General features: G+C 48.2%; 1 protein-coding gene across 2 annotated transcripts in view; it reads left to right on the top strand.

Moving 5' to 3' along the window:
* ZMAT2 (zinc finger matrin-type 2) overlaps nt 1-18,356 on the top strand; it is a 32,976-nt gene extending 14,620 nt beyond the window's left edge. For both annotated transcript variants that reach the window (XM_045028316.1, XM_045028317.1), the window contains exons 2-6: nt 1,187-1,280; nt 1,795-1,918; nt 3,109-3,182; nt 15,393-15,538; nt 17,286-18,356. In XM_045028316.1, coding sequence (XP_044884251.1) covers nt 1,187-1,280; nt 1,795-1,918; nt 3,109-3,182; nt 15,393-15,538; nt 17,286-17,429 — 582 coding nt within the window. In that variant the 3' untranslated portion in view covers nt 17,430-18,356. The remainder of the gene's footprint in view (nt 1-1,186; nt 1,281-1,794; nt 1,919-3,108; nt 3,183-15,392; nt 15,539-17,285) is intronic.
* Nucleotides 18,357-18,610: the final 254 nt, after the last annotated feature.

Below are 18,610 nucleotides of genomic sequence, written 5' to 3'. Positions count from 1 at the left end.
GATATGGTATTATCACCCTTACTTCTGTGCTGCTGCTGGTGGGGCGCTTCCTTCAGAGCTAGGCACCTGGCCAACAGCCACTGCTCTCTGGTCGCCAATCTCTGAAGGCAGAACAGAAGTAAGTGTGGCAATACCATGACCCCTCTAAAATAACCTTGCAACCCCTCTGCAGCTCCCTTTTGGGTCAGGACCCCCCAGTTTGAGAAACACTGGTCCATGACACGTTTTTCATGGCCACATATTTGGTAGTGTCCTAGTGATGACCTTGCAAGGCTGGAATCAAGAGCCATTGGACAGGGGAGGTCCCTATTTTCCCATTGAAACCCAACAGTCACTTCTAGTCATGGAAGGACCAGGGATACAACTGTAAATGTGAAATGTTTATGCATAGAAGATCTATTCTAGGTTATTCTTAAGAGGTCATAGCTCACCAGAAATACGTGCAGTTGGTCTCCTGGTATTTCTGGTATCTGGCCTTTTCAATTGAAGGAATACAAAAATTTCAGTGCCTGATTAATTTTTTGTTAAAGTGCTTAGTTTTTCTACAACTTGTATTCTGTGTATGCCACACTTAGTTGGAATATTCTGTATAAGTCACTTTGGCTTTATTTCTTGTGACTAGGGCATCCATCTTACAGTCATGTTAATTAAACCTCTATACCACACCATCATGTACTCTGTGTGTACAGGTATAGACATATGTGCACACACATCTTTGTATGTATTTATCTTTCAAGAGTATCTCAGTCTTAGGTTTGTCAGCATGATCTTTTGTGGCTTCAGATTATTGACTTTGGTGAGAGAAATGTCACATTTTCTGTAGTATTGGGCTTTGTCACTTGGTGTTCATAAATACTTGTTTCCATAATTTTTAACACCCCCCCCCATTTGTCTCATAAATGGAAAATGGGGATTATTATCTCAAGAGCTCACTAAGCTTTCGTTTGTGCAGAGCCATGAAATCCTCTGCTAAAAGGTGCTGTACAACTGCAAAGCGTTATCTTCGTACACCAGCCCTTCTGCTCCTGGCTGTGTGTACAGAGGAGGTCATTGGAGTGCACTTTTAGTGCGCTTGCTTGTCGCCATGGCCCAACAAGCCACATAATTTCAGCTTTTTCCAGGATCAGTCTTTTCTTGCTGCTGGTGGAGTTGTGCAGTGAAGCCTCACATTTTGTTTCCCTTGCAGACTAAAAACCTGGACTTCCGTCGGAAGTGGGATAAAGATGAATATGAGAAACTTGCAGAGAAACGGCTCACGGAAGAGAGAGAGAAGAAAGATGGTGAGTAGTACGCTGACTCCAGGTAGACTGTCTTACAGTGATTCACCCAGCCCCTTTGAATGTGAGAGGGAAAGCAGCTGGAAGCAAATAACAGGAATTCAGGGCCAGTTTGTCTTTTGTTCCTTTTCCTTTGCTTGCCATAGAATATAATCCAGTGGTTTTTTTTTGTTGTTTTAATAAAAAAGAGGCCAGGAACCTTATTCCTTCCCTTTTCTATTCCATATAGAAGTGGAGGAATGATCAACATCTGGAAATGGGAAGAGCTCAAAATGTGCCCAATTGGATGACTGAGGATTCTTTAGCAATCTTATTAATTATAAACTATCACTTACTCTACTGTTCCCTACAATGCAGGGAAGAATTACTCTTTAAAAAATGGAATCCCAGGATGAACCAGATGGCCCAATGGTTCTCAATGGCCTTCTCCACTGTGGGCAACTTGTGATCCATTGTTTTAGGTTCCCAAACCTTTCTGAAGAAGCTTTGTTGTGTGTTTGTTTTTGGTTGTTTTTAGGCAAACCAGTTCAGCCTGTCAAGAGGGAACTTCTGCGGCACCGAGACTATAAAGTGGATCTGGAATCCAAGCTGGGGAAAACCATTGTCATCACCAAAACTACCCCTCAGTCAGAGATGGGAGGGTAAAGCACCTTTATTTTTTTTCCAAGCTATCATGCGTTCAGAACTTAACAAAGAAAGAGTCTTGGGATAGTGTTACATGCAACTAGGGTCATGGCAAAGCAAGGAAGCCTTATAGAGTGCCAGTTTTTGTACTTCCTCAGCAGCACAGGAGGAATACTTTTTAGTTACAGCAATTTCCACGAGCTTCTATATCATGTCAGATCTGGAAATTAACTTTCTGGAATTATGGCCAGAAGTGCAGCAGTGCAAACTTCTTCTTCCCTTACCACCCTACATCAATGTTTATCAACCATGCTCTGGAAACCTCCTCCAGGCAATCTCTATAGCCTGGTCAGTCCTTGACTTCTTGGCTAAGACCGGCAATAAGAAGCCAGTTACATATCAAGATGCTTTTGTGATCTAGATACGTGTCCACTAGAAATGGGGCTGAGACCGGTTTGCGTCACAGAAATCCCCAAAGGTCTCTGCTGTATTAATGACTCTTGTTTACTATTGACAGGTGTTACATTTCAGCTAGTGAAAGGCTCCTTAACCCATCCTCAGTATTCTGAGCCATCATGTCTCTGGAACAAGGAGCTTTTAAAGATGGCCCAGAGTAATAATAAGCATTTCAGTGGCCTGTTGTCAGAGGAAGGTAGCAAAAGGTACCAAGAGAAATGTATGGATGGGGGAGAGAAGGGGTTTCCACTTAGAAATGGACTGACTGAAAGCAAAAATAAGCCATCGTACAACTGAAAGATGGTCCAATTTCTCTTCCAGCTCGTGTCTCACCCCACCTCACCAAAATGTGGGGAATAGGACCTGGGAGCAATCACTTCAGACTTTATAGGAAGTGGGTCGTGATTCTACTAGTGCACATTGTTTCTTGGACTCTCTATGTTGTAGATAACTTCCCTTTCGCCCTGGGAGAGGAGGTACTATCCCAGAATCAGGCTTATCAGAGTCCAGACAATACAGTTCAATGCTCCTGTGTAATGCTGGACTCATACTTACCATATTTCTGAATGCTCAGCATACTATTTAGCATTCTAGCTTTCTTTCGGTGCAGTATTTTTGAGTCTGGGACTGCTGTCTGGAATTGAACCAGGCCCAGGTGAATTTCTCTCTTTAATTGGCGTGAAAGGAAAATTCTTGCAGGATGAATTTTGTCTTGTGCTTTGGAGCTGATCCCTTCTCTCTTTCTCCCCAGATATTACTGTAATGTATGTGACTGTGTGGTGAAAGACTCCATCAACTTCTTGGATCATATCAATGGCAAAAAGCGTAAGGATAACATATTTTCTCTGTGCCATGTTGCGTGATCATTAAAATACTGTTACAAGCCTTTCCCCTACCAAATTTACTTCCTTCTGTGTGGCCAGGGACTACAGTGTCAAGTGTTGGCACATATGGAAATAAATGCTTTTGATATTAGGATTTACTCAACATTTGCTGGTGAAGGTCATGGAAATGCTGCCTCATCTCCTGACAACTTCTCCATGGTGCTGGAGGGCACTGGTGTGAAATGAGCTCAGGAGAAATTGCAACAGTTAAGCCCTTCATTGGACTGGGAGTGAGAAAATGCTTCAGAATTTCTGTTGTCAGAGAACCCTATTGTCAGCAAGCTGTGCAGTTCCTCAGGGAACTTTAAAAGTGGATGATAAGTATCATTGGTGTGTCAATGTTAGAAGGAAATTTCTAAGGAAGGAATAGGGGATAGGTCCCCTCATATCTAGATCCCTTTCTTAGAGGGAAGTGGAGCATAATAAATTCCTGAGCTCTGATACCAACTCCCGAGCCAGTCTCCCTCCATGGCTCTGAGCAAAGTACTCAACCTCTGAGTCTGTTTCCTCATCTCTAAAACATGGCTCAAATGCACAGGGGTGTTGTGGGGATTAACTACTTTGTTTATAAAGAATTATTGAATTACCTTGTAGATCCATACTGTGCAAGCCATGTGCTGGGCTCCTGTTGATAACAACACAACCATTCAGGAGGTGCTTGTGCCTAGGTGGGATCAAAAGGTTCTTCTTCGAGTGATTGCTCCTATGCATTCCAGTTAGGTTTGCGCGCCGCGCGTGCACGGCTCTTCGGAAGACTTTTACCCTAGCAACACCGGCGGGCCGGCTGGGCGCCCCCTGGAGTGGCGCCGCTATAGTGCTAGATATATACCCCAGCCGGCCCGTCCGCTCCTCAGTTCCTTCTTCCTGCCTGTGACGGCCAGTTGGAACAGTGGAGTGCTCGTTTGTCCTCCACATCCCTAGCTCACCTTGATTCTAGTTTGTAGTTAGTGTATATAGTTGTTAAAATAGTTAGTTAAGTTATTAGGTAGATTAAGGGGAATTAGGGGGGCTTTGCCCCTCTTTTCCCGTCCAGTGCGGGCGTATGCCCAAGACACCGGGGTTTAAGCCCTGTGCGGCTTGCCAGTGGCACATGCCGATTGGGGACCCTCACGACTCCTGCCTGCGTTGTCTTGGTGAGGCCCATCGACCAGATAAGTGCCCTATTTGCAGATCGTTCAAGCCTAGAACGAAAAAGGAGCGGGACATTAGATTAAGGCAGCTCCTAATGGAATCGGCGCTTACCCCTGCGGTGCCGACACCATCAGCTCCGCCGTCGTCCTCAGCACGGAGCGCTCCAGCGGTCCCCGACCGGTCCAGTACCGAGAATCTTAAGAAGCAGCCGGCACCGAAGCCCCGGCACCGTTCCCTCTCACCATCCGGGAAACGGAAGCCGCAGCCAAAGTCGGGGAAGACTCCTGCATCGAGGCCGCCTGTCCAGCAGCCAGTGTCAGCCCCTTCGGTACCGACCTCGACAGCGCACAGACCGTGCGCGGTACCGTCGACTCCGGCGCCAACAGGGCCGTTGAGTCCGGTACCTCCGTGCTCCCCGGTGCAAACCGTGGTCGAGCTGCCTCTCCCGTCCACGCCCGAGACGTTCTCGATGGCGAGGGAGCTCAAAGAGGTAACAGAGGCACCAAGCCTCCGGCCCCCGGCACCGCCGGTGCGGGCTGTGCAGTCAGTGGGCAAGCCAGCCATGATACGGCCTCCTTCCCCTGACGGACGGGATAAAAGGCGATCCAGGTCCCGCTCCCGATCCTGATCTCGGAGACGGTCACCTTCACGCCGATCCAGGTCCCGGCACCGGTCACCATCCCGGTACCGCTCTCCGTCTCGGCGCCGGTCGCAGTCCCGGTACCGCTCCTCATCGCGGTACCGGTCGCACTCCTGGAGGCGATCCCGGTCCCGGTCTCCGGAACGCCGTCACCGAAGAAGGTCCGGATCCCGGCACCGCTCCTGTCGCCGTTCTCGGAGCCGCTCCCGTCGATGACGGTCGAGATCGCGGTCGACCTCCCGGTACTCACGCGGTCGAAGGTCCCGCTCTCGCTCCCGGTACCGCGATGATCGGCACCGGTCCCCGGCACCGTACACGGACAGACTAGCGGCATCAACGGCGCAGTCCCTGAGCGCCTCTGCCCCCCCGTGGCCTTCCCGCCAACCGTCGGTCGCCTCGCACGAGGGCAGCGGTGCAGATCACCGGGCAGACCCCCAAGGACAGGACCATGGTCCACAGCAATGGGGCTTCTGGACCCCCTGGGCCTTTCACGAGGCTCAGGGCGCCCCCTCCCTCCAGCGACCCAGGCCCTCCGACCACAGGGTGCCGGAAGCCACTGTCAGCAGGCCCCCTCCATCACCTCCGGTTGAGGTTCCGCCGCCACCGGTACCGGCAGAACATCCCGTAGAGGCGGACGCTTCGCACCCCATGGACGAACCACAGCTACAAGACATGGGTCAGGGCCATTCCTCGTCTTCCTCACCGGACGAGGCGGTGGCGGGGTCCTCATCATCGGATCCCCCACCGATTGACTTGCGTGCCCATCAGGACCTCCTCCGTCGGGTGGCACAAGCCATCAACCTCCCGGTCGCAGAGGTCACTGAGGACGAGGATCCAGTTACTAATGTGATTGGAGCTGAGGCCCCCATGCGAGTGGCCCTGCCCTTCATTCGCACTATTCAGAGGAATGCCACTACAATCTGGCAATCACCTGCGTCCATCCCTCCCACTGCTCGAGGCGTGGAGTGAAAGTACTCCGTGCCCCCGACCGGGTACGAGTACCTGTATACACACCCGGCCCCAGACTCCCTCGTTGTACAGTCGGTGAATGACCGGGAAAGAAATGGGCAGCCCGCGCCAGCGCCAAAGTCCAAGGACGCGCGCAGGATGGACCTGTTGGGCCGAAAGGTCTATTCGGCTGGCGGCCTCCAACTACGGATATCCAATCAGTTGGCTCTCCTTAGCCGCTATGCCTACGACAACTTCGTGGCGCTCTCTAAGTTTACGGAGTTGATTCCCACAACCTCCAGGCAGGAGTTCTCTGCCCTGCTAGAAGAGGGCAAGAAAGCCTCCAGGTCCTCCATCCAGGCCTCACTGGACTCTGCAGATTCCGGAGCCAGGACTTTGGCATCAGGAGTGACCATGAAGAGGATCTCCTGGCTGCAATCGTCCACCTTGCCGCCAGAGGTCCAGTATACTTTGCGGGACCTGCCCTTCGATACCAAGGGCCTATTCTCGGAGAAAACAGACTCCAGAATCCAGACTCTTAAGGATGGCCGTATTGCCATCCGCACCCTGGGCATGCACACACCTGCTACCCAGCGGAGGTCCTTCAGGCAGCAGCCCTATCGCCCATTTAATCAGTCCAGGTCAAGGCCTGATAATGGACGCAGAGGCAGACTGAACCGCCGTAGACCATTGGGCAATCGGCGTACCCAGTCCCAGGCGCCCTCTAAAGCCCCTCAAGGGCCGAAACAGGCATTTTGATGGGACGCCCGAGGACGGCCCATCAGTCTCTCCACCGGATCCTTCCCCGTTATTTTTCAACCGTCTTTCCCACTTCCTCCCGGCGTGGTCCCAGATTACAACGGACAACTGGGTGCTACGCACGGTAGAGTCCGGTTACCGTCTTCAGTTTGTTTCGCCCCCGCCCTCCCACCCACCCACCCCGTCCCTCTTCAGGGACCCCTCTCACGAGCAAGTCCTCTTATAAGAGGTCGAGTCTCTGCTGAGCTTGGGTGCCATAGAGGAGGTGCCGAGCGATATGCGAGGCAGGGGATTTTATTCCCGATATTTCCTAATCCCCAAGGCGAAGGGAGGTCTACGACCCATACTCGACCTCCGAGAGCTCAACAGGTACCTGGTCAAGCTCAAGTTTCGCATGGTGACCCTGGGGACCATCATCCCCTCCCTGGATCCGGGAGACTGGTTTGCCGCCCTCGACATGAAGGACACATATTTTCATGTCGCGATTTACCCTCCTCATCGACGCTACCTGCGTTTCGTTGTCAACAGCACACACTACCAGTTCGCAGTGCTACCCTTCGGCCTCTCCACAGCGCCGAGGGTCTTCACCAAGTGTATGGCAGTGGTTGCCGCGGCCCTCCGCCGTCGTCGGATACATGTCTACCCGTACCTAGACGATTGGCTGGTCCGGGGACCATCCTGCCAACTGGTAGCGAGTCACATGACCATAATCCTAGCCCTGTTTCAGCACCTAGGACTTATGATAAATACCGAGAAGTCAACGTTGACTCCATCGCAAAGGGTGGAGTTCATCGGAGTGGTCCTGGATTCCAATTTGGCCAGGGCCTGCCTGCCCCAACCTCGGCATCAGTCTCTGGTCTCCCTAGTTCGGGGCCTACAATCCTTTCCAACGACAACGGTGCGTTCCTGCCTCCGCCTCCTGGGCCACATGGCTTCGTGCACGTTCGTCACTCCGTACGCGAGGTTGCACCTTCGCCCGTTTCAAACTTGGCTTGCGTCAGTGTACCGGCCCCACCGCGACTCCATGGATATGGTAGTCACGCCCACGAAGCCGATCCTCACTTCGCTCACCTGGTGGCTGGACCCAGAAGTGGTGTGTGCCGGAGTCTCTTTCCGCCCTCCTCAACCATCCGTCACTCTGACCACGGATGCTTCAGAGCTAGGGTGGGGAGCACACCTAGCCGACCTGCACACCCAAGGTCTCTGGTCGCCCCGAGAGCTCTCCTTACATATCAATGTCAGGGAGCTGCGGGCGATTCGCCTCGCGTGTCAAGCCTTCCGCTCCCATCTCCAAGGGCGTTGTGTCGCAGTGTTGACGGACAACACAACGGCGATGTTTTATGTCAACAAGCAGGGTGGGGCCCGATCCTCCCTACTTTGCACGGAAGCGATGCTCCTGTGGGACTTCTGCATAACCCACTCGATTCACCTGGTAGCGTCCTATCTTCCAGGAGTGCAGAACACGCTGGCCGACCGTCTCAGCAGGTCGTTCCTTTCACACGAGTGGTCGCTGCGTCCAGATGTGGTGTACACAATTTTCCGCTGGTGGGGGTTTCCCCAAATAGACCTGTTTGCCTCCAGAGAGAACAGGAAGTGCCACCAGTTCTGTTCTTACCAGGGTCACGCCCCGGGCTCCCTGTCGGACGCATTCCTCTGCTCCTGGACGGGTCACCTCCTATATGCCTTCCCTCCGTTCCCGCTCGTACATCGGGTGCTTCTCAAGCTTCGGAGGGACAGGGCCCACCTCATACTCGTCGCTCTGGCCTGGCCGAGACAGCACTGGTACATTCTGCTGCTCGAGCTCTCGGTACGAGATCCCATCCCTCTCCCCTTATGGCCGGACCTGATAACGCAAGACTTCGGCAGGCTCCGCCACCCGGACCTGCAGTCCCTCCATCTTACAGCCTGGTGCCTGAGTGGTTGACCCACGAGGAGCATGCCTGTTCGGTGGCGGTCCAGCGAGTCCTGCTAGAGAGCAGGAAGCCCTCCACTCGCTCGACTTACCTCACGAAATGGAAGCGATTCGCAATCTGGTGCGATCAGAGACACCTGAATCCATTCGTTGTCCCTATACCAACGATCCTGGACTACCTCTGGTCACTTAAAGAGCAAGGTCTCGTGGTCTCATCGTTGAAAGTGCACCTAGCGGCCATATCCGCCTTCCGGCCGCCCGTCGGTCACCGGTCCATCTTCTACGATCTGACGGTTTCCCGCTTCCTCAAAGGCCTAGATCGCTTGTTCCCGCCAGTGCGGCGTCCTACTCTGCCCTGGGATCTGAATCTGGTTTTGACCAGGCTCATGAGAGCCCCCTTTGAGCCCTTGGCCACATGTTCGCTGCTCCATCTGTCGTGGAAAACAGCTTTCCTCGTCGCCATAACCTCAGCGAGGCGAGTTTCCGAGCTTCATGCCCTGACGGCTGGTCCACCGTACACCATCTTTCATGCAGACAAGGTTCAGCTTCGGCCACACCTGGCCTTCCTCCCTAAGGTGGTGTCGGCCTTCCATTTAAACCAGGACATTTTCCTTCCTGTTTTTTTCCCGAAGCCTCACGCCTCGAGTCGGGAACAACAGCTGCACACCCTGGACGTCCGCAGGGCCCTTGCTTTCTACATACAGCGAACGAAACCCTTCCGGCGTTCGCCCCAACTGTTCATAGCAGTTGCGGAGCGTATGAAAGGCAAGCCGGTCTCCTCTCAGAGGATTTCCTCCTGGGTCACTGCATGTATCCGAACATGCTACGAGCTTGCTTGTGTACCAACTAACCGTCTCACCGCTCACTCTACGAGAGCGCACGCCTCGTCGGTCGCCTTCCTGGCCCATGTCCCCATCCAGGATATCTGTAGAGCGGCCACCTGGTCTTCTGTCCACACCTTCGCTTCCCACTACGCATTGGTGCAGCAATCCAGAGACGATGCAGCCTTCAGCTCAGCAGTCTTACACTCTGCCACGTCTCACTCCGACCCCACCGCCTAGGTAAGGCTTGGGAATCACCTAACTGGAATGCATAGGAGCAATCACTCGAAGAAGAAAAGACAGCTACTCACCGTTGTAACTTGTTCTTCGAGATGTGTTGCTCCTATCCATTCCAGACCCGCCCTCCTTCCCCACTGTCGGAGTAGCCGGCAAGAAGGAACTGAGGAGCGGACGGGCCGGCTGGGGTATATATCTAGCGCTATAGCGGCGCCACTCCAGGGGGCGCCCAGCCGGCCCGCCGGTGTTGCTAGGGTAAAAGTCTTCCGAAGAGCCGTGCACGCGCGGCGCGCACACCTAACTGGAATGGATAGGAGCAAAACATCTCGAAGAACAACAGTTACAACGGTGAGTAACCGTCTTTTCCATGGCATGAAGTATAAAAAGCTATCCTCTGGGCCAACTGTCATTTCCTTTTTCTATTTGTGTGATCATTCCTGGAAGTAGGAACTCCTATTCTCTCAGCTTTATCTTCTAGTTAGTTTAAATTTAACATTGGCTTAGCTTTCCTATTTTATACTTAGGTAGAGCTGTAGTATTGAATTTTTAAAATAAATTTGTAGTGACTGAGCAATTCTGTTGGTCTTGACTCCATTGGAATTGCAGCTGACCCAGAACGAGAGGCTGGATTCACAAAGTATGTTTCTTGCTGAGCAAAATATCTACTGTAGATCAGCCTGTTAGTGAGTAGAGCGCTTAGGAGAGAAGTACTGTCCCAGCAGGTGTTCATCTTGTGTGGCTTTGTCCCCCATAAAGCATGATGGGAGTGGAGAAGGAGGTCTTCCTGATGGAGGAGGATTTGACTCCATGCCCTTGCTCTTCAAAACTAATTAATTCATCAGTGTCTAAGTCCTCAGGTGGGAGCCTGTGTTCTCTGCCTTTGAGGTCAGCATTGTCCAGACATTAATCAGAGGCCATCATCATCAAGGCAGGCACAGATATCATTTTATCCAAGGAAGCAGGGGACAGTGTTGGGATCCATCACTTCAGGTCGGAAGTGAAGAAGGAGAGCAAGACAATACCAACAAGCTTCCATTTCTCCATTTGTTGATATGGAAAACAAGTGGTGGAAAAGGGAAGGAGGGATAGCTCAGTGAGGGGAGGAGGGATAGCTCAGTGGTTTGAGCATTGGCCTGCTAAACCCAGGGTTGTGAGTTCAATCCTTGAGGGGGCCACTTAGGGAACTGGGGTAAAAATCTGTCTGGGGATTGGTCCTGCTTTGAGCAGGGGGTTGGACTAGATGACCTCCTTAGGTCCCTTCCAACCCTGATAGTCTATGATTCTATGAAAAGGAGATCTCAACATCCTAGTCCAAAGTGATCAGTCAAAGAGTTCTCAATCTTAGTCCTCAGTCCTGAGTGTAGTAGGAAGAGAACCTGAGATATAAACCCTTGTATTAGAGGCTGGGTATGAGGCCTGAGCTAAAGTAGTGGGTAACCTTTGCTGATATAAAGCAAAGTTAGCAAAAGTCAGGCTGTGAGCAAACATCAGGCTCTGCCTGCTTGCAAGTTCACCGAATGTGGCAAGAACAGAGCTGATATTGCAGAAACATACATTCCTAAGAAGTGCTAGGCACAGAGTACTCACGAAAACACATTCCAGAACAATGGTACCAGTATATCCCGATATTAAGGATGGTACAAAAACATTCCCCACGGATAACAGGAACACACTAACCCCTCCTGAAAGATAAGGTCAGGATGACAGTGTGATGAATAGAGTTGTTTTGATCGAACCAACATGTACAAGGAGGTGGGTGATAACTAGCACGACGGGGGCAATAACTAACTACGTCAGAGGGGCAGTATGTAACTTGTTTGTATCGAGGTATAAAGAGGTATCTCTGAGAGAGTGTCCTGGTCCAGCCGAGGGGGAAATGGAAAGTCCCTCCATTCGCTGAGCTGCATCTGTTGTCATGGGCATATGTGTCTTAGTATCCTCGTAGAGTCTGCCAGGTGCTATTACCGTGTTTTATTGACAATAAACCTGGCCTGGTGCTTTTGTACCTTAATGGATCTCGTGGACACTGGGTGGTTTGCTCGAGATCTGCCGTGCTAGCTGTCTGCGCAGAGCTGGGGCAGCACACAGGGAGAACACACACACGCAGCCGAACATCTAACAACATTGAGAACCCATCTGTTCTGAGGAAGTTACCAGTGGTGGTTTCATCAGTTCTTAAAGCTTTTGACAACTCATCCTTCTGTGGGGGGTGACCACTTGGATCTAGTTTCGCAGTCTACACTAATTAAGCCTTAACACCATCTAAAGGCAGAAATTTTAGAGGACATGGATGAGAACCCTTACTGTTCTCTCAGTGGAGGATCTGTTGATCTGACTTTGCAGCTGGAATGTGGATCTGTAGCTCTTAAAGGATTAGTATAATTTGAATCTGCCGTGGAGCATAGTCACACAGAAAGATCTGATCGGTCCAAGTTAACAGAAATATACTTTGGCATTGTTTCAGGAACTGACTATAAAAAGTACCACTTTCACTAGTAGGTCCTTTCCCCATGTGCTGATTTTATGTCTGGTGCAGTGTCATACAAGAGTAACAAACATCACCATTTTAGGATTCTATAGCAGTTGGAGGCAGCCACTGTTGCATTAATCATAAATATAGTCTGTGCTGTAACTGGCTTCAACATCTTCTGAGTATTCAAGGGAGAAGAGAGTTTCTGTTTCTAATTCTTATATTACTTTCATATCCCCGTCTCCTAGAAAGAAGGAATTGGTAAAAAATTGGAGAAGGAGAAATAAGAGGAGGAAACAGTGTAGAAAGCAATCCTCTGTCTGTGGAGTCTATGGTCCTTTCTTCTGTGTCACCACCAGAAGATTCCAAGGCCTTTCTAGAGATCATAATTGAGATGCCCAAGGCTCTGGACCTTCCCCTCTCTGTAGCCCAAAATGACAAGTCTCAGAATTTTTTATATGTACTTGGTTGTGCAGAGAGCAAAAAGGTTGCTGACCCAATACTAAGGGTCTTTTGGATATAGCTAGGAAGTTGTGGGCTCATCTGGCCACAGTACCAGCAATAGTAAAGGAAATGAATTGGTCAAATTCAATCATATTTGTGGAGTACTTAGATGATGCAGTGGTGGGGGCCATATGAGAATGTAGATAGATCTTCAGTCTTCCTGTTCTAAAGACCCAAATATCAATTATCTGGTTTTTTCCCTTGTGGATCTCTCATACATTTGAAAAGGAAGATAGTGGCAGTATAAGTCCCTTACGTCCCACTTTCATAGAGACCACTTTCTACCTCAGAGCCATTGTTCCTCTGTCAAAGAGCAGGTTTCATGGAATCTATAAAAGCCCCAAATAGTTTCTTTCCTCATCTGTTCCCCATATAATACTTTTTGGGGATAGACCACATCATGTTTCCTTTTCCATTTCAGTCAGATGAGTGGGTGCTAGAAATGATGAGAAATGGCAGTTGTTTTGTATTTTCAATCTCTTTTTAGGGGGTCTTTCTAACAAGAAGGTGCGGTGGGGGGAAAAATTACTTCCCTTTTTAAAGATTGGTACTATGGAAACTGCCTCAGTTCAAAGGCAAAGGCTTCTATTCTCCATATTAGTACTTTTCTTAAGTCCTTAAAAGAAAGTGAGGGCCTTTGTCTTATCTCTATTATAAAAAGCTAAACAAATTCATTAAGAATTAAGTCTTACATAGTTTCTCTGTCAAATATTCCTTCCATTATTTCACAGCACAGGTTTAATGTGCTCTATCTCAGATGTTTATTTTCATATTTCTATAAGAAAAAGACTCAGGAAACTTCCAAAGTTCCAGTTCAGCAACAAGCATTTCCAATACAAGGTATTGACATTTTGCATTTTCCAAAGCCCCAGGGTATTTATCTGTGGTGGCTCCTCACTTAAGAAGACAAAGTTTTCAAGCCTGTCTGCACTTTGCCAATTGGCTGGCTAAGCCAAAATTATCCTAAATGGCTCAAGATCTCTTGCAATCTGCCTGTTTCAGAGGCTGATCAAATGCAGAGAAAGTGCTGTTGGAGTCTAGTCAAAGTCTGACTTTCACAAAGCAACTCTGAATTTCTCAAAGAGACTGGCATTGCTGCTGCTTGACACATTTGAAGAGTTAGAAACAGTGCAGCTAGTCACGGAGCAACTAGTGCACCGGCCAGATTTTACCTCATAGTGCTGAGTGTCATGGTGCCATGAATACTCTTAACTTCCTGAGCAAGATTATGAATGACAACTCTCCAGAAGGGGTTACATTCTGGACACAGTCCAAACTTACACAGTTTGAATGGGATTATCTGTTTAATGAGAGCAGGGATCGGCAACCTTTCAGAGGTGGTGTGCTGAATCTTCATTTATTCACTCTAATTTAAGGTTTTGCATGCCAGTAATACATTTTAACGTTTTTAGAAGGTCTCTTTCTATAAGTCTATAATATATAACTAAACTATTGTTGTATGTAAAGTAAATAAGGCTTTTAAAATGTCTAAGAGGCTTCATTTAAAATTAAATTAAAATTCAGAGCCCCCCGGACCGGTGGCCAGGACCCAGGTGGTGTGAGTGCCACTGAAAATCAGCTTGTGTGCCGCCTTTGGCACCCGTGCCATAGGTTGCCTACCCTTGAATTAGAGGCTTGTTCAACACCCCTCTTTGACTCTGATGCTACTTCCTAGGCTTCTGCAATGAGTGGTTTCAAAGACAGTCTTTGAAGGAAAAATTGACATTATTCACCCACTAACTTACATTCGTAGAATGTGTTACCTCAGCAGATCCTCACTAACCTTGCCTCCTTCTCTCTTCCTCAGAGATATTCCTTTTTAGATGTTCTAAGTCAGAGGAGCAGAGTACAGATTCTGGGTGCGATCCTTGTGTACACTTGGGTTCTGAAACCTTTTTGTTATAAATAGGCACAGGCATCCTGGATGAATCACAGTTTGAGAACCTCTGAATTTATGAACTACTGTGGGATCATCATACTATTTGAATTGTGTATGGATCTGCTTGTGCATGCATCAGCCATGAACATTTTCACCCCACGAGTTTACGACAGCAACTATATATAGTTAAAACTCTTCATTGTGTTGCATAATAACAAATCTGAGTTTTGTGATTCTTTTTCTGTTGTACACAAAAGGTAAACTAATGGAACGGGACTGTAGTCTGGGATAATCTTTAGACCAGTTGCCCAATTCTGGAGAGTTGAAGGGGCATGGGAGACAATCATAGGGGAATACTGGGAGAAGAGCAAACATAGAAAATCAGAGGGAAGAGAGAAGGTTGGAAGTTTGAGTATGAAAAAATGAAGAGAATGCAAAAAATTTTCAAAATAAATCTGAGGTGAGAAACAAGAAAAAAAAATGGGATTTTTAAAGGAGTGTTGAGAGTAAACCACTGTAATTTGCTGTAGTTTGCCCCTCCGCAGGCACGTCTACGGGAGGTCTACCGGAGCCGCGGTCCCAGCGGACCTTCCGCAGGCATGCCTGCGGGAGGTCCGCGGAGCCGCCTGCCGCCCTCCCGCTGGGACGCCGCCCCAAGCGCGCGCTGGGGTCTGGAGCCGGCCCTGTGTATGGGGGTGGAATGGGAATTGGAGGAGGTTACAATGACACTGAGTGTTGAGACTTCTAATTTTGGGTCCTGGAATAGGCTGTCTGCAGATGTTTAATGAGTACTGAAGTAGAAGTAACATGGCTGCTCTCTAATAGCCCTGTCCATTCCTGTCCCCTCCAGATCAGAGGAATCTGGGCATGTCCATGAGGGTGGAGCGCTCCACACTTGATCAAGTGAAGAAACGCTTTGAAGTGAACAAGAAGAAAATGGAGGAGAAACAAAAAGATTATGACTTTGAGGAGAGGATGAAGGAACTCAGAGAGGAGGTGAGGCAATGGCAGTATTGCAACAATTCATTCATTGAAGGAAGCCACCACGTGTCTAACTATCAAACAAAAATGTGCAAAGAATGTTGGCAGCAAGCGCTCCCAGTACACAAAGATCTCTGCTGGGTTAAAAGAAGGTCTTCTCTCTCCTCCCCCCCCCCCCCCAAAGTCCTTTCTCTGAATTGTCAGAGCAGTTGTTTTCAGACAAAACTGTAATCTTCATGTTCTCAGGCATAGTGACGCTGATCAGAATATGTAACATTCAATGTATCAACTCCCATAACCTGAATGTGATCTCAGGGCTCAGAAAGTAGTAATTAAAGCTGACTTTTCATATATTTCCTTGTAGTGCTGCCATGGTTTCTGGTGCTGAGGTTAGAAGAGGAACTTCTCCTATGTTGTTTACTGCATCTGTGCCACTCCCATGGATTCCAGAGCTTTAGGAAGCTTGATATGTGCACACAGGAACTCTGTTAAAATCAAATGCCCCATGTCACTTCCCTCCCTCTTGAACATGTTTTTTAAAAGGCAAAAGCAAAGCCCTGTAATGAAGATTTGCTTCCAGTTTCATTTCAAAATAACCAGGAAAGCTCTTCTGGGCGTTGAAAAGCATCTTGTACATGCCTGAGCAATTTTAATAATTTTATTTCCTATGAATGGTCATTACAGAAAAAAATGCTCCTGGTACGTAAGGCTCCCCTGCCACCTTGGTTTCCAGATTCTCTGAGCTTTATTCTACAGTATGGGTTATCCACAGGGCCACCAATGCAATCCTAAAACACATCCTCCAACTGTACTGGCTTGGTTGGGCCAAAGCTGGTCAACTGCAGGTTTTGTTGCTGATGAACCGAAGGAATTCTTATTAATCTATTTAGGGAAATACAAATGCAGAGACATATTAGGGGTGCAGGAAACTCCTTGGGATGAAAGACTGATGAAAATCTACATCTTCTAAAAAAAAAAAAACGGTAGTATGTGACACCAATAAGCTGCTAATTGTGGCTGTCTTAGACTAAATCCCCTGTGTTGGATTTACAAAGCGATAAATGTGCAGGTGGTGAAAGACCTTGAGCTCCAGCACCAACAGGAACTGCTGCTGAGTTGGGAGCTGAAGTCACACTTCTGTATACCCCTAGCAGAAGTCTGGCGCCGTTCCAGGGCCTGTGATCTTCATAGAATGAAACATTCTGATTAGAGCAATGAAAACTCTTTGAAGCCAACCTCTCCCCTCCCCCCCCAGGCCACTTAGAACTCAGCTTATGTTCCACTGAGCAGCTGTCACTCTGCTGCACCAAAAGCCATCAGACAGTGACATTGTCTGTAGCTGTCATTCGGCACCACAGTTGTTGGAACAGGGCATCAGTACAAGATAAATGTCTCCTGTTTTAAAAACCACTCTCCTTTTGCCTTGATGAATTTCTGATAAAGTCTTTGGCATTTGTTTAACAGGGGAAGCTGAGAATCACACAACACTGCTGTGTATAATCCTCTTGCAGTATAATCCTTTTAGGTGCAATTTATCTGTTAGGGTCACTGGACCATGGCCTTTCCCTGTGGGAAGCCACTCTGCTCCAAGTCCACCATTTTCCTTCCATCCATTGTCTGTTCTTCAGACAGAAAAGAATCCTGTCTCCCTATGTTGGTGATAGAAATTAGGCTAACTGATAAGTGTCCAGACCTTCTATCTTAAAGGGTTTGCAGTATAAGAAAGTTAGACTCACACTGCATTTCTTTCCTTGTACTGCAGGAGGAAAAGGCCAAAGCCTATAAGAAGGAAAAACAGAGAGAGAAGAAGAGGAGGGCAGAGGAAGACTTGACATTTGAAGAGGATGATGAAATGGCAGCCGTGATGGGTTTCTCTGGCTTTGGCTCTACCAAGAAGACTCACTGATCAGCTCTGGACTTTCCCCTTTCATGATAAAGATTGTTTATACCCCCAGGACTCTGGAAAACTCTTTAAAGACTTGACAGAGAATTTGTATGTAATTCTCCCACTAGACGTTGGCTGGAGGAGTTGGGAAGCAATTCCACGCTCAACCTGTGCTGCAGAACAAGCTCTGTCCCCAGTCATTAGTGCCCTACTGCCTGCAGAGATACCATAACCTTAGCCTTGCTGGCAAACCTCCAAATTCCAAATAAAGAGACCTTTCAATTAGCCTCTTCTCCACAAACTCCCCCTGTCCCATCCTGCAGTAAATTCTGTGGAGTTCTCATGGTTTCTGTCTTTGATTCTTTTCATCTTTTGTGAGGAGTCTGCAAGCTGAATGTTTCTTCTGGAAACCCCATTGGCCTTTAGCCACCTCATCCTTTGTACTAGTCCTGGCTGCTTGTCACTCTGTGTTCTGTGGCCTTGTGTGTGTGCGGGGAAACATTCTGTTGGGTACCTTTTAATGTTAAACTAATAAAATTCTGTACAGATGGTATGGTTCAGGAATTGCTTGTCCAGCTGAGAAATGGGTTTACTTTTTGTTTGCTTAAAATACAGAGAATTCTTTACATTTTTTTAGATGTGTAACTAAAGGAATTACACTGTAATGAGTGTTAAATATGGATGGTATAGGTTGAATTTTTATTTCTTTTGTTGAGAAGAGCTTGAGGCTTTTTGGACACTGCGTTTGCTGAAACTTCTTTTTGTATTTTATCTGCAATGGACTCTTTTATTTTCACTGTTTTTCCTTGTGTTCAGTGGTGTAATCACAATTTCTTTAGCGTAGGTAAGAAATACCTTTCTGGGATTTACCTAGGATAGAGCTAAAGGGAAAACAGCAGAGAAATATGTGGAATTTGCCTAAAATAAATAATTTTTTGTTGGAAACTATCAGATTGTTTTGTAGGGAATCTTGTTTTGTTCTTTTTAAGTGAGGACTTGAGAACAGAACAGGTAATGGCTTTCGAAGTGTGTGTTTGGTGTGTGGGTTTTCTTTTTTGTGTGTGTGTGTGTGTGTGTGTGTGTGTGAGGGGGATTGTTGGGTAGGAAATCCAAGACTGGAGTTTCTTGCCTCAGCTATAATAAATGGACTCTAGTATATAATGGCCATTGTAGTATGTCCCTAAATATTTCTTATCTTATTT

Source organism: Mauremys mutica, chromosome 8 (assembly GCF_020497125.1).
Source record: "Mauremys mutica isolate MM-2020 ecotype Southern chromosome 8, ASM2049712v1, whole genome shotgun sequence".
Taxonomy (NCBI): Eukaryota; Metazoa; Chordata; order Testudines; family Geoemydidae; genus Mauremys; species Mauremys mutica.
Note: the sequence above shows the minus strand (reverse complement) of the source record. Positions and strands in the feature narration are given on the sequence as shown.